This window comes from Heterodontus francisci, unplaced genomic scaffold (genome assembly GCF_036365525.1).
Source record: "Heterodontus francisci isolate sHetFra1 unplaced genomic scaffold, sHetFra1.hap1 HAP1_SCAFFOLD_1133, whole genome shotgun sequence".
In the NCBI taxonomy this organism is placed as follows: Eukaryota; Metazoa; Chordata; class Chondrichthyes; order Heterodontiformes; family Heterodontidae; genus Heterodontus; species Heterodontus francisci.
In genome coordinates this window covers 58493-73896 of record NW_027142040.1, presented here as the reverse complement: position 1 = coordinate 73896, position 15404 = coordinate 58493, and the positions used below count along the sequence as shown (strand labels likewise).

Sequence of the window (15404 nt, the reverse complement as noted above, 5' to 3'; positions counted from 1 at the left end):
CCCTATCTCTGTAACCTCCTCCAGCCGCTACAACCCTCACTATCTCTGCAACCTCCTCCAGCCTCTTCAACCCTCCCATTCTCTGTAACCTCTTCAAGCCCCTGCAACACCTCCCTATCTCTGTAACCTCCTCCAGTCCAGACCACACTCACGATCTCTGCAACCTTCTCCAGCCCCAAAACCCTCCCTATCTCTGTTACCTCCTCCAGCCCTGAAACCCTCCCTATCTCTGTAACCTCCTCCAGCCCCTGCAGCCCTCCCTATCTCTGTAACCTCATCCAGCCCCTGCAGCCCTCCCTTATCTCTGTAACCTCCTCCAGCCCCTACCACCCTCCCTATCTCTGTAACCTCCTCCTGCCCCGAAAACCCTCCCTATTTCTGTATCCTCCTCCAGCCCGGACAACCCTCCCTATCTCTGTAACCTCCTCCAGCCCCGACAACCCTCCCTGTCTCTGTAACCTCCTCCAGCCCCGACAACCCTCCCTATCTCTGTAAACTCCTCCAACCCCTACAACCCTCTGTATCACTGTAACCTCTTCCAGTCCCAACAACCCTCCCTATCTCTGTAACCTCCTCCAGCCCCTACAGCCCTCCCTATCTATGTATCCTCCTCCAGCCCCGACAACCCTCCCTATCTCTGGAACCTCCTCCAGCTCCGTCAACCCACCCTATCTCTGCAAACTCCTCCAGCCCCGACAACCCTCCATATCTCTGTACCCTCCTCTAGCCGCGACAACCCTCCCCATCTCTGTAACCACCTCCACCGCGACAACACTCCCCATCTCTGTAACCTCCTCCAGCCCCTACAAACCTCTGTCTCTCTGTAACCTCCTCCAGCCCCTGCAATCGTCCCCATCTCTGTAACCTCCTCCAGTCCATACAACCCTCCCTATCTCTGTAACCTCCTCCAGCCCCGACAACCCTCCCTATCTCTGTAACCTCCTCCAGCCCCGACAACTCTCCCTATCTCTGCAACGTACTCCAGCCCCTACAGGCCTCCCTATCTCTGTAACCTCCTCCAGTCCATACAACCCTCCCCATCTCTGAAACCTCCTGCAGCCCCGACAAGCCTCTCTATCTCTGTAACCTCCTGCAGCCCCAACAACCCTCCCTATCTCTGTCACCTCCTCCAGCCGTGACAACCATCCCTATCTCTGTAACCTCCTCCAGTCCCTGCAACCCTCCCTATCTCTGCAACCTCCTCCAGCCCCTACAGCCCTCCCTATCTCTGTAACCTCTTCCAGCTCCTGGAACCCCTCCCTATCTCTGTAACCTCCTCCAGCCCCAACAACCCTCCCCATCTCTGAAACCTCCTGCAGCCCCGACAAGCCCCTCTATCTCTGTAACCTCCTGCAGCCCCAACAACCCTCCCTATCTCTGTCACCTCCTGCAGCATCGACAACTCTCCCTATCTCTGTAATTTTCTCCAGCCCCGTCAAACCTCCCCATCTCTGTAACCTCCTGCAGCACCGAGAACCCTCCCTATCTCTGTAACCTCCTCCAGCTCCTTCAACACTCCCCATCTCTGTAACCTCCTCCAGCCCCGACAACTCTCCCTATCTCTGTTACCTCCTCCAGCCCCGACAACCCTCCCTATCTCTGTAACCTCCTCCAGCCCCTTCAGCCCTCCCTATCTCTGTAACCTTCTCCAGCCCCTACAACCCACCCTATCTCTGTAACCTCCTCCAGCCCCGACAAACCTCCCGATCTCTGTAACCTCCTCCAGCCCCTGCAACTCTCCCTATCTCTGTAACCTCCTCCAGCCCCGACAACCCTCCTCATCTCTGTCGCATCCAGTCCTGACAAACCTCCCTATCTCTGTAACCTCTTCCAGCCCCTGAAACCCTCCCTATCTCTGTAACCTCCTCCAGCCCCTGCAAACCTCCCGATCACTGCAACCTCCTCCAGCCCCTACAACTCTCCCTATCTCTGCAACTTCCTCCAGCCCTGACAACCCTACCTATCTCTGTAACCTCCTGCAGCATCGACAACTCTCCCTATCTCTGTCACCTCCTCCAGCTCCTACAAATCTCTGTAACCTCCTCCAGCCCCTGAAACCCTCCCCATCTCTGTAACCTCCTCCAGTCCAGACCACACTCACGATCTCTGCAACCTTCTCCAGCCCCGAAACCCTCCCTATCTCTGTAACCTCCTCCAGCCCTGAAACCCTCCCTATCTCTGTAACCTCCTCCAGCCCCTACAACCCTTCCTATCTCTGTAACATCCTCCAGCCCCTACAACCCTCCCCATCTCTGTAACCTTCTCCAGCCCCTACCACCCTCCCTATTTCTGTAACCTCCTCCTGCCCCGAAAAAGCTCCCTATTTCTGTATCCTCCTCCAGCCCGGACAACCCTCCCTATCTCTGTAACCTCCTCCAGCCCCGACAACCCTCCCTATCTCTGTAAACTCCTCCAACCCCTACAACCCTCCGTATCACTGTAACCTCTTCCAGTCCCTACAACCCTCCCTATCTCTGTAACCTCCTCCAGCCCCTACAGCCCTCCCTATCTATGTACCCTCCTCCAGCCCCGACAACCCACCCTATCTCTGTAAACTGCTCCAGCCCCGACAACCCTCCATATGTCTGTACCCTCCTCTTGCCGCGACAACCCTCCCCATCTCTGTAACCACCTCCACCGCGACAACACTCCCCATCTCTGTAACCTCCTCCAGCCCCTACAAACCTCTGTCTCTCTGGAACCTCCTCCAGCCCCTGCAATCGACCCCATCTCTGTAACCTCCTCCAGTCCATACAACCCTCCCTATCTCTGTAACCACCTCCAGCCCCGACAACCCTCCCTATCTCTGTAACCTCCTCCAGCCCCGACAACTCTCCCTATCTCTGCAACGTACTCCAGCCCCTACAGGCCTCCCTATCTCTGTAACCTCCTCCAGTCCATGCAACCCTCCCTATCTCTGTAATTTCCTTCAGCCCCTGCAACCCTCCCTATCTCTTTAACCTCCTCCAGCCCCGACACCCCTTCCTATCTCTGTAACCTCCTCCAGCCCAGACAACACTCCCTATCTCTGTAACCTCCTCCAGCCGCGACAACCATCCCTATCTCTGTAACCTCCTCCAGTCCCTACAACCCTCCCTATCTCTGCAACCTCCTGCAGCCCTCCCTATCTCTGTAACCTCCTCCAGCCTCTTCAACCCTCCCATTCTCTGTAACCTCTTCCAGCCCCTGCAACCCCTCCCTATCTCTGTAACCTCCTCCAGCCCCTAGAACCCTCCCTATCTCTGTAACCTCCTCCAGCCCCTACAACCCTCCCTATCTCTGTAACCTCCTCCAGCCCCTACAACCCTCCCTAATTCTGTAACCTCCTGCTGCCCCGAAAGCCCTCCCTATCTCTGGAATCTCCTCCAGCCTCTACAACCCTCCGTATCTCTGTAACCACCTCCAGCCCCGACAACCCTCCCTATCTCTGCAACCTCTTCCAGCCCCGACAACCCTCCCTATCTCTGTAACCTCCTCCAGCCCCTGCAGCCCTCACTATCTCTGTAACCTCCTCCAGCCCCTACAACCCTCCCCATTTCTGTAACCTCCTCCAGCCCCTATAACCCTCCCTTTCTCTGTAACCTCCTCCAGCCCCGACAACCCTCCGTAACTCTGTAACCTCCTCCAGCCCCGACAACCCTCCCTATCTCTGTAACCTCCTCCAGCCCCGACAACCCTCCCTATCTCTGTAACCTCCTTCAGCCCCGACAACCCTCCCTATCTCTGCAGCCTATCTTTCTCTTGCTGTCTCCTCCCTCCGGCCCTCTCCTCCCCTGCTCCCTCCGGTCCTCTCCTCCCTCCGGCCCTCTCCTCTCCGACTCCCTCCAGCCCTCTCATCCCTTCCTCCCTCCGGCTCTCTACTCCCTCCGGCCCTCCCCGCACCCCCTCCTCCTTCCGGCCTTCTCCACCCCCCCCCCCCCCCCTCCCCCCGGTCTGCTCAACTCCCCTCTCCATCCGGCCCACTCTACCCCTCTCTCGTAAGAACATAGCATGAGAAATAGAAACAGTATTCGGCCATTCAAGCCTGCCCCGCCATTCAATACAATCATGGCTGTTCTGCCTCAGACCTGAACTCCTCTTTCATGTCAGTTCCTCATCGCCCTCAACTCCCAGAGAGTTCAAAAATCTATCTGCCTCCTCTTTAAATTCTCTCAATGATCTCGCCTCTGCAACCCTCTGGGGTGGTGAAATCCAGACATTCACTCCCCTCTGAGAGAAGAAATTCCTTTGCATCTCAGTTTTAAATGTGTGCCCCCTTATTCTGTAACTATGTCCCCAGTTCGAGATTCCCCCACTCGTGGAAACATCTTCTCAATATCTACCCCCTCAGATTCTTGTACGTTTCAATAAGATCACCTCTCATTCTTCTAAACTCTGATGAATAAAGGCCGAGCCTGTTTATCCGTTCTTGTTAAGACAACCCCTTCATCCCAGGAATTAGCCTAGTGAAACATTCTTGAACTGCCTCCAATGCTAGTATGTTCTTTAAATACAGGGACCAGAACTGTACACAGTACTCCAGGTGTGGCCTCACCAACACCCCATACAGTTGTAACAAGACATCCCTATTTTTAAACTCTAACCCCCAGCAATAAAGGCCAAAATTCAATTTGCCTTCTTCATTACTTGCTGCACCTGCATGCTAACTTTTTGTGTTTCATGTACAAGAACACCCAGATCCCTCTGTACTGCAGTATTTTGTCGTCTTTCTCCATCTAAGTAATAATCTGCCTTTTGATTCTTCCTACTAAAGTGGATGACAGCACACTTTCCTACATTAAACTCCATCTGCCAAGTTTTTGCCCACTCACTTAACTTATTTATATCCCCTTGCAGACTCCTTGTGTCCTTATCACAACATGCCCTCCCACCTATTTTTGTATCGTCAGCAAAATTCGATTTATTGCACTCCTCCCCCCCCCCCTCCAAGTCAGTAATATCGATAGTAAATAATTGAGGCCCTAGGATTGATCCTTGTGGCACTCCACTAGTTATGTCTTTCCAACCTGAAAAAGACCCATTAATCCCAACTCTGTCTTCTGTGAGTTAACCAATCCTCAATCCACGCTGATACATTATCCCCCAGTATTGTGAGCTTCTATCTTGTGCAATAACCTTTTATGTGGCACCTTATCGAATGCCTTCTGGAAATCCAAATACACTACATCTACCAGTTCCCCTTTATCAACTCTGCTTGTCATATCCTCAAAGAACTCTATAGCAAATTTATCAAACATGATTTCCCTTTCACAAAACCATGTTGACTCTGATTGCATTATGTTTTTCTAAATGCCCTGCTATTTCTTCCTTAATAATGGACTCTTGCGTTTTCCCAATGACAGATGTTAAGCTAACTGGTCTATCGTTTCCTGCTTTCTGTCTCCCTCCTTTCTTGAACAGCGGTGTCACATTAGCAGTTTTCCAGTCCGCTGGGACCCTCCCGGAATCCAGTTAGTTCTGGTATATTATGACCAATGCCTCCACTATCTCTGCAGGCACTTCCTTTAAAACCCTTGGGTGCAGGCCATCAGGTCCTGGCGACTTGTCTGCCTTTAGTCCCATCAGTTTGTCCAGCACCTTTTCCCTCGTGATAGAGACTGTTACAAGATCTTTCCTCCCATTAGCTCCTTGCTTATCTGATATCTGTGGGATGTTTATAGTGTCTTCCACCGTGAAGACTGATGCAAAATATTGGTTTAAATTATCTGCCATTTCCCTGTTTGCCGTTATCAATTCTCCAGTCTCATCCTCCAAGGGCCCCACGCTCTCTTTCGCTCCTCTCTTTTTATATACCCGTAGAAGCTCTTGCTGTTTGTTTTTATATTTCTTGCTAATTTACTTTGATAATCAATTTTCTCCCTCTTTATTAGTTTTTAGACATCCGTTGCTGGTTCCAAAAAACAAAAATTCCTAATCCTACAACTAGTTTTCACCGCTTTTTATGCCTTAGTTTTTGATTGGATACTCTCCTTAACCGCCTTTATTAACCACAGATGGTTCATCCTTCTCATCCAATCCTTTCTTTTGACCAGGATAAATGTTTGCTGAGCGTTATGAAATATCTGCTTAAATGTCTGCCACTGCTCATCCACTGAACTTCCCCTGTAGTCTATTTTCCCAGCCCGCTTTAGATAACACTTGCTTCATACCTCTGTAATTGCCCTTGTTTAAGTTAAAGACACTGGTTTGAGACTCAAGTTGCTCGCCCTCAAACTGAATTTGAAACTCTACCATGTTGGGATCACTACCCCCTAGAGGATCCTTAACTACGACCTCTCTTATTAATCCTACTTCATTACGCATTACTAGATCGAAAATAGCCTGTTCCCAGGTTCTGCAACGTATTGCTCTAAGTAGCAATTCCTGACGCACTCTATAAATTCGGCTTCCATGTTACCTCTGCTCCTCCGCCCCCCCCCCCCCCCCCCGACCAGAGCTGCTCCGCCCCCCTCGACCTGCTCCGCCTCCCCCGACCCGCTCCGCGCTTCCCCCCCCCCCCCCCCGTCCATCCCCTCGCTCTGGTCATCTTTCCTTGCCTCACTCCCCTGCCCCTCCTGCTCCCCATCTCTTCCTCTCACCCGAAGCTTCTATAATAACATATAAGAACATAAGGAATAGAAGCAGGAGTAGGCCATTCAGCCCCTCGAGCCTGCTCCACCATTCAGTAAGATCATGGCTGATCTGATTGTGGCCTTAACTCCACTTTCCTGTCTGCCCCCCCATCTCCCCCCCCCCCCCCCCCCGTAACCCTCGATTCCCTTGCAGATCAAAAATCTAACTCAGCCTTGAATATATTCAATGACCCAGCCTCCACTGCTCTCTCGGGAAGAGAATTCCAAAGATTAACAACCCTCAGAGAGAAGAAATTCCTCCTCATCTCCGTCTTAAATGGGAGACCCACTTATTCTGAAACTATGTCCCCCAGTTCTAGATTCCCCCACGAGGGGAAATATCCTCTCAGCATCTACCCTGTCAATCCCTCTCAGAATATTATACATTTCAATAAGATCACCTCTCATTCTTCTAATCTCCAGTGAGTACAGGCCCAACCTGCTCAACCTTTCCTCATAAGACAACCCCTTCATCCCAGGAATCAGCCGAGTCAATCTTTTCTGAACTGCTTCCAATGCAAGTATATCCCTCCTTAAATAAGGTGACCAAAACTGTACACAGTACTCTAGGTGCCGTCTCACCCACACCCTGTACAGTTGTAGCAAGACTTCTCTACTTTTATACTCCATCCCCTTTCCAATAAAGGACAACATTCCACTTGTCTTCCGAATTACTTGCTGTACCTGCATGCTGAATTTGTGATTCATGTACCAGGACACCCAGATCCCTCTGTCCCACACCATTCTGCACTCTCTCTCCATTTCAATAATATTCTGCTTTTCTATTCTTCCTGCCAAAGTGGACAACCTCACATTTTCCCACATTATACTCCATCTGCTGAATTTTTGCCCGCTCACTTAACCGATCTATATCTGTCGTTGCTTGGTAGGACAGAATGTGAGTGTTGCTGGAAAAAGAGATATGCTGTTGAAGCTTTTCATCTTGCACTCATGAGGACAGACACATGAATGCCAAATTTCAACAAATGTCCTCTGCAAGCAAAAGGAATATGTCCACACATTGCAGCTTTTTTGAACAGAGCACCGGGGACAATAGTTCTCTGGTGCATTCTCCGTGGCAATGCTTCGACCAATCAGTGCCCTTTACCCATGTGGTATAAATTGATGCTCCCTTTGAAATTTGGCTTCCTTGCATCTGTCCTGATGAGTGCAAGACGAACAGCTTTGACGGTATGTCTCTTTTTCCCTCTTTGCAGACATTTTATGTCCTCACAACTTGCTTTCCCACCTATCTTTGTATCATCAGCAAATTTGACTACAATACACTTGGTCCCTTCATCCAAGTCATTCATATAGATTGTAAATAGTTGAGGCCCCAGAACTGATCCCTGTGACACTCCACTAGTTACAGTTTGTCAGTCTGAAAATGACTCATTTATCCCGACTCTCTGTTAGTTCACCAATTCTCTATCCATGCTAATGTATCTTTCCCAACACCATCTTATATTGTGAACTAACCTCTTCTGTGGCATCTTGTCGAATGCCTTTAGGAAATCCAGATATATTACATCTACCGGTTTCCCTTTATCCACCCTGCTTGTTACATCCTCAAAGAACTCCAGTAAATTTGTCAAACACGATTTCCCTTTCACAAAACTGTCAACTCTTGATTGTGTTGTGATTTTCGAACTGCTTCCTCAGTGAGAGATCCGAGCATTTTTGCAATGACAGATTTTAGGTGAACTGACCTATCGTTTCCTGCTTTCTATCACCACCCACCTCTGCCCTTATTAAATAGAAGTCTTACATTTGCAGTTTTCCAAACCACTTGGACGTTTCCATAGTCGAGGGAATTTTGGAAGATTACAGACAACACATCCACTATCTCTGTAGCCAATTCTTTTAAAACCCTCCGATGCAGACCTAGGGGACTTGTCAGTATTTAGTGCCACGAGTTTTCCTCGTACTTCTTCTCCAGTGATAGTGATTGTTTTACATCCTTACTCCCTTTAGCCTCTTGATTTTTGCAATGCCTGGCATGCCTTTTGTGTTTTCTACTCTGAAGACAGATCCAAAATCCTTGTTCAAAGTCTCTGCCGTTTTGTTTCCCATTCATTTCAATCACTCTCTCTCTGCCCCTCGCTCTCTCTGCCCCTCGCTCTCTCTGCCCCTCGCTCTCTCTGCCCCTCGCTCTCTCTGCCCCTCGCTCTCTCTGCCCCTCGCTCTCTCTGCCCCTCGCTCTCTCTGCCCCTCGCTCTCTCTGCCCCTCGCTCTCTCTGCCCCTCGCTCTCTCTGCCCCTCGCTCTCTCTGCCCCTCGCTCTCTCTGCCCCTCGCTCTCTCTGCCCCTCGCTCTCTCTGCCCCTCGCTCTCTCTGCCCCTCGCTCTCTCTGCCCCTCGCTCTCTCTGCCCCTCGCTCTCTCTGCCCCTCGCTCTCTCTGCCCCTCGCTCTCTCTGCCCCTCGCTCTCTCTGCCCCTCGCTCTCTCTGCCCCTCGCTCTCTCTGCCCCCCGCTCTCTCTGCCCCCCGCTCTCTCTGCCCCCCGCTCTCTCTGCCCCCCGCTCTCTCTGCCCCCCGCTCTCTCTGCCCCCCGCTCTCTCTGCCCCCCGCTCTCTCTGCCCCCCGCTCTCTCTGCCCCCCGCTCTCTCTGCCCCCCGCTCTCTCTGCCCCCCGCTCTCTCTGCCCCCCTCTCGCTCTGCCCCCCTCTCGCTCTGCCCCCCGCTCTCTCTGCCCCCCGCTCTCTCTGCCCCCCTCTCTCTCTGCCCCCCTCTCGCTCTGCCCCCCTCTCGCTCTGCCCCCCTCTCGCTCTGCCCCCCTCGCCCTCCCGCTCTGCCCCCCTCGCCCTCCCGCTCTGCCCCCCCTCCCCCTCCCTCTCTGCCCCCCCTCCCCCTCCCTCTCTGACCCCCTCCCCCCATCTCCCCCACCACCACCACCTTCCCCCCCCTTTCTTCTTGCCTGTCCTCTCCCTTGCAAACCTCCTATGTTAACGCACTGCCTTTACTCTTTTTTTCTCCCCCCCCCAGATATCCGCCTGCGGGTACGTGCCGAATACTGCCAGCATGAGACTGCGCTGGAAGGGAATGTTTTCTCCAACAAACCGGACCCGCTGGAGCGACAGTTCGAACGCTTTTCCCAGGCCAACACAATCCTCAAATCCCGTGACCTGGGCTCCATCATCTGTGACATCAAGTTCTCCGAGCTGACCTACCTCGATGCCTTCTGGCGGGATTATATCAACGGCTCGCTGCTCGAGGCCCTCAAGGGTGTCTTCATTACCGACTCGCTGAAGCAGGCCGTGGGACATGAGGCCATCAAACTGCTGGTTAATGTGGACGAGGATGACTATGCAGCTGGAAGGCAGAGGCTGCTGAGTAATCTGATGCTACAACACGCGCCCTGAGGAAAGTTGTCTCTCCCTGTCCCTCCGCGCCCTGTCTGTCCCTCACCCTCCGCTCCCTGAGGAGTCCTGTCTCTGTCCCTTCCTCACCCTCACCTCCCTGAGGAGTCTCGTCTGTCTCACCCTCACCTCCCTGAGGAGTCATCTTTGTCTCTCCCTGACCCTCCGCTCCCTGAGGAGTCCCGTCTCTCTCTCTCTCTCCCCCCCGACCCTCCACTCCCTGAGGAGTCCTGTCTCTGTCTCTCCCTGACCCTCCGCTCCCTGACGAGTCCTGTCTCTGTCTCTCCCTGACCCTCCGCTCCCTGACGAGTCCTGTCTCTGTCTCTCCCTGACCCTCTGCTCCCTGAGGAGTCCTGTCTCTGTCTCCCCCTGACCCTCCGCTCCCTGAGGAGTCCTGTCTCTGTCTCTCCCTGACCCTCCACTCCCTGACGAGTCCTGTCTCTGTCTCTCCCTGACCCTCCGCTCCCTGAGGAGTCCTGTCTCTGTCTCCCCCTGACCCTCCGCTCCCTGACGAGTCCTGTCTCTGTCTCCCCCTGACCCTCCGCTCCCTGACGAGTCCTGTCTCTGTCTCTCCCTGACCCTCCGCTCCCTGAGGAGTCCTGTTTCTGTCTCTCCCTGACCCTCTGCTTCCTGACGAGTCCTGTCTCTGTCTCTCCCTGACCCTCCGCTCCCTGAGGAGTCCTGTCTCTGTCTCTCCCTGACCCTCCGCTCCCTGAGGAGTCCTGTTTCTGTCTCTCCCTGACCCTCTGCTTCCTGACGAGTCCTGTCTCTGTCTCTCCCTGACCCTCCGCTCCCTGAGGAGTCCTGTTTCTGTCTCTCCCTGACCCTCCGCTCCCTGAGGAGTCCCGTCTCTGTCTCTCCCTGACCCTCCGCTCCCTGAGGAGTCCCGTCTCTGTCTCTCCCTGACCCTCCGCTCCCTGAGGAGTCCTGACTGTCTCCCCCTGACCCTCCGCTCCCTGAGGAGTCCCGTCTCTGTCTCTCCCTGACCCTCCGCTCCCTGAGGAGTCCGTCTCTGTCTCTCCCTGACCCTCCGCTCCCTGAGGAGTCCTGACTGTCTCCCCCTGACCCTCCGCTCCCTGAGGAGTCCCGTCTCTGTCTCTCCATGACCCTCCGCTCCCTGAGGAGTCCCGTCTCTGTCTCTCCCCTGACCCCCCGCTCCCTGAGGAGTCCCGTCTCTGTCTCTCCCCTGACCCTCCGCTCCCTGAGGAGTCCCGTCTCTGTCTCTCCCCTGACCCTCCGCTCCCTGAGGAGTCCCGTCTCTGTCTCTCCCTGACCCTCCGCTCCCTGAGGAGTCCCGTCTCTGTCTCCCCCTGACCCTCCGCTCCCTGAGGAGTCCCGTCTCTGACCCTCCACTCCCTGAGGAGTCCTGTCTCTGTCTCCCCCTGACCCTCCACTCCCTGAGGAGTCCCGTCTCTGTCTCTCCCTGACCCCCCGCTCCCTGAGGAGTCCCGTCTCTGTCTCTCCCTGACCCTCCGCTCCCTGAGGAGTCCCGTCTCTGTCTCTCCCTGACCCTCCGCGAGCAGTCCTGTCTCTGTCTCACCCTCCACTCCCTGAGGAGTCCTGACCGTCTCTCCCTGACCCTCTGCTCCCTGAGGAGTCTCGTCTGTCTCACCCTCACCTCCCTGAGGAGTCCCGTCTCTGTCTCCCCCTGACCCTCCGCTCCCTGCGGAGTCCTGTCTGTCTCTCACTCTGCTCCTTGAGGTGTCCTGTCTCTGTCCCTTCATCACCCTCTGCTCCTTGAGGAGTCTTGTCTGTCTCACCCTCACCTCCCCGAGGTGTCCCATTTCTGTCTCTCCCTCTCCCTCCACTCCCTGAGGTGCCCCATCTCTGTCCCTCCTCACCTTCTGCGCCCCGAGGAATCCTGTCTCACTCTCCCTCTGCCTGCGGAGTCCTGTCTTTCCCTCTGTACTCCGAGGGTTCTGTCTCTCCCTCCCTGTCTGCTTGCTCCCTGCCCTGGGGGTTCTGTCCCTTCCTCTCCCTCCACACCCCGCGGAGCCTTTTTACGCGCCACCCCCCCCCCCCAAGACAGCCACCCTTCCTCCCGCCTCCTGCATCAGTATGTCTACTCCGTGACTCTCAGGAACTTGCTCTGTGACCGGGAGGAATTACCTTCTCACCAACCCTGACATTCATTCTCTCTCTCACACTCTCTGTCTCTCTCTTACCTCATCTACACAGGGAGAGCCTGCGATCCAGTCTGGGTAGCCTTGTGGGGTAGGTGTGTGGGCGGGCGAGGGCGGAAACTGGGGTGCGGTTGCTACGGTTACGGGAATGAGGCTAAGGGCTGCACCTCCGGAGAGAGACGCTTTGGGCTGCGGTGCAGTTGGAATCTGTTCCGGACATGGTGCACGAGGACAAGGTCCTGGGAGCAAAGAGACAAGTCACCAGTCTCTCACTCGCAGATTGACCCCCACCCCACCCCACCCCTCCTCCCTCGGGAGAACTCACCAGAGGTGGGGAGGGAGCGGGGTGTGGTCAACAGGTGGTGACCCCTGACCCTTCATCGCGCCACACTCTAAGATTCCGACAAGAAGACGCTCGCTGACACTTCAGTTTTTTTTTTAAATAGAAACGTCCTTTTGCGTCTTCCTGTGCCGCCCTTTAATTTTTTTTTTTTGCGTTGCAGTTTTGGTTTCTTTGTTGCTTGCAACCGTGTGGTTACTGATGAATTATGCAAAGTGTACACAGCCTGTGAGGGTTTTCGGACAAAACTTCCCCCAAAGCTGCCAGCAACCGTTCGTTCTGTGAATCGCGAGCTGAAACTGTCATTCAAAGGAAATAATGAGATGTTTTAACTGTTTCCTCACCTCGAGACTTTTTCCAGTCAGCAACTCATCACCTGCATTTCGATCGCATCACAGTGGCAGACAGGAGGAAAGCTCCCTCGACACTGTCCCCATCAAACACTCCCCAGGACAGGTACAGTACGGGGGTTAGATACAGAGTAAAGCTCCCTCTACACTGTCCCCATCAAACACTCCCAGGACAGGTACAGTACGGGGTTAGATACAGAGTAAAGCTCCCTCTACACTGTCCCCATCAAATACTCCCAGGACAGGTACAGTACAGGGGTTAGATACAGAGTAAAGCTCACTCCACACTGTCCCCATCAAACACTCCCAGGACAGGTACAGTACGGGGTTAGATACAGAGTAAAGCTCCCTCTACACTGTCCCCATCAAACACTCCCAGGACAGGTACAGTACGGGGTTAGATACAGAGTAAAGCTCCCTCTACACTGTCCCCCATCAAACACTCCCAGGACAGGTACAGTGCGGGGGTTAGATACAGAGTAAAGCTCCCTCTACACTGTCCCCATCAAACACTCCCAGGACAGGTACAGTGCGGGGGTTAGATACAGAGTAAAGCTCCCTCTACACATTCCCCATCAAACACTCCCAGGACAGGTACAGTACGGGGTTAGACACAGAGTAAAGCTCCCTCTACACTGTCCCCATCAAACACTCCCAGGACAGGTACAGTACGGGGTTAGACACAGAGTAAAGCTCCCTCTACACTGTCCCCATCAAACACTCCCAGGACAGGTACAGTACGGGGTTAGACACAGAGTAAAGCTCCCTCGACACTGTCCCCATCAAACACTCCCAGGACAGGTACAGTACGGGGTTAGATACAGAGTAAAGATCCCTCTACACTGTCCCCATCAAACACTCCTAGGACAGGTACAGTACGGAGTTAGATACAGAGTAAAGCTCCCTCTACACTGTCCCCATCAAACACTCCCAGGACAGGTACAGTACGGAGTTAGATACAGAGTAAAGCTCCCTCTACACTGTCCCCATCAAACACTCCCAGGACAGGTCCAGTACGGAGTTCGATACAGAGTAAAGCTCCCTCTACACTGTCCCCATCAAACACTCATTGGACAGGTACAGTACGGGGTTAGATACAGAGTAAAGCTCCCTCTACACTGTCCCCATCAAACACTCCCAGGACAGGTACAGTACAGGGTTAGATACGGAGTAAAGCTCCCTCTACACTGTCCCCATCAAACACTTCCAGGACAGGGACAGTACGGGGTTAGATACAGAGTAAAGCTCCCTCTACACTGTCCCCATCAAACACTTCCAGGACAGGGACAGTACGGGGTTAGATACAGAGTAAAGCTCCCTCTACACTGTCCCCATCAAACACTCCCAGGACAGGGACAGTACGGGGTTAGACACAGAGTAAAGCTCCCTCTATGCTGTTGGATCAAACTGTTGATGCGGACAGCTTTTGCTGTATTAAGATTTGCTTTGGTCAGGATTTAAAGAGCAAATTGATTTTCAACAGTTTTCTTTTTGCAATGAGCAGAGAGAGAGAGACTGGAAGAGCTCATGCAAATTGGATTGGCCGAATGGCCACTTTCTGTGTCTGCTATTCTATGTATGTATAATGACACTGTAATTAACAGGCAGCCAAGGACTGTTCAGGAAAATGGACATGTTGGGAGAGATGTGTGTTCATGCATGACAGTGTTAATACCTCTCAACTTGACTTGAGATAGGGAACTTTCATCTGTTCATCTCCCAGTCACTACCCCCAGCGTGGAAGGAAGATTGATATGACATGACCCTGGTATTAGATCTGTGCATGAGATGAGGTTAGGATTTGCAGAAAGTTCAGTAATAGTGGGATATAATAAGACGGAGAGTAAATGGATGGCGAGTTGTATCTTTAGTCGGCTGACCAGGTCCGACATACAGAATGGATTGACTGGAGAGAGAAATAGCGCGGACCATGGAAAAGGTAGGTGTGACTCGACTGAAGCTTCCACCAATGCTTTGAGAAAGAAGGTCGGGCGCGAGAATGCGGTGGATGCAGTTAACGTGGATTAAAGGACTAAACGCAGTTATTTCGCCCCTTTCACACCGAAGGATGTCACAAAGCACTTTACAGCCAATGACGTGTTTCTCTGAAGGATGGGCACCGCTGTGAGAAGTGGCAGCGTCGGATTTGCATGCAGCAAGCTCCCCCAGTAATATGAAAACAACCAAGCAACGTTGTGAGGTTGGCTGAGGTGTAAACCTCAGCCTCAAAACAGCGGGGAGAACTCCTCCACCGTGCACCCTGCCCCCACAGCCCCACTGCTGCTCTTACAAATAACGGCCGCGGGACCTTTTACACCCAACCAAGAGGGCAGCCATGGCCGGGGCTGGATGGCCTGTTCTGTTTTGTAACTAAGGGATTGAATTGCAGCATTCAGCATTGTTGAGTGAGCGCCACGCTGTTGGATCAGTACTGCAGGAGTGCCGCACTGTCGGAGTGTCAGTACTGAGGGGGTGGTACTGAGTTCCACAAAGAACTGAGGACAGTAGCACCGATCTAGTACTGTAAATGCTGGGACAGCCTTTCACTAAACAGGCACTGGAGGAGAACATAGCTCCTTGCACAGAGCTTGTGTGGTCTGCCGGCTCATTAGACATGAGGTTAAC

General features: G+C 53.2%; 2 protein-coding genes across 2 annotated transcripts in view; both read left to right on the top strand.

The window, feature by feature from the left end:
- The window catches only part of dedd (death effector domain containing), a 72249-nt gene extending 59483 nt beyond the window's left edge, over positions 1-12766 (top strand). Inside the window, exon 4 of the mRNA XM_068028240.1 lies at positions 9593-12766. Within this exon, the coding sequence (XP_067884341.1) occupies positions 9593-9969 (377 nt within the window). The 3' untranslated portion in view covers positions 9970-12766. The remainder of the gene's footprint in view (positions 1-9592) is intronic.
- LOC137366344 (CD48 antigen-like) overlaps positions 12747-15404 on the top strand; it is a gene marked incomplete at its 3' end in the record, with an annotated part of 60824 nt that continues 58166 nt past the window's right edge. Inside the window, exon 1 of the mRNA XM_068028239.1 lies at positions 12747-12885. Coding sequence (XP_067884340.1) covers positions 12748-12885 — 138 coding nt within the window. The remainder of the gene's footprint in view (positions 12886-15404) is intronic.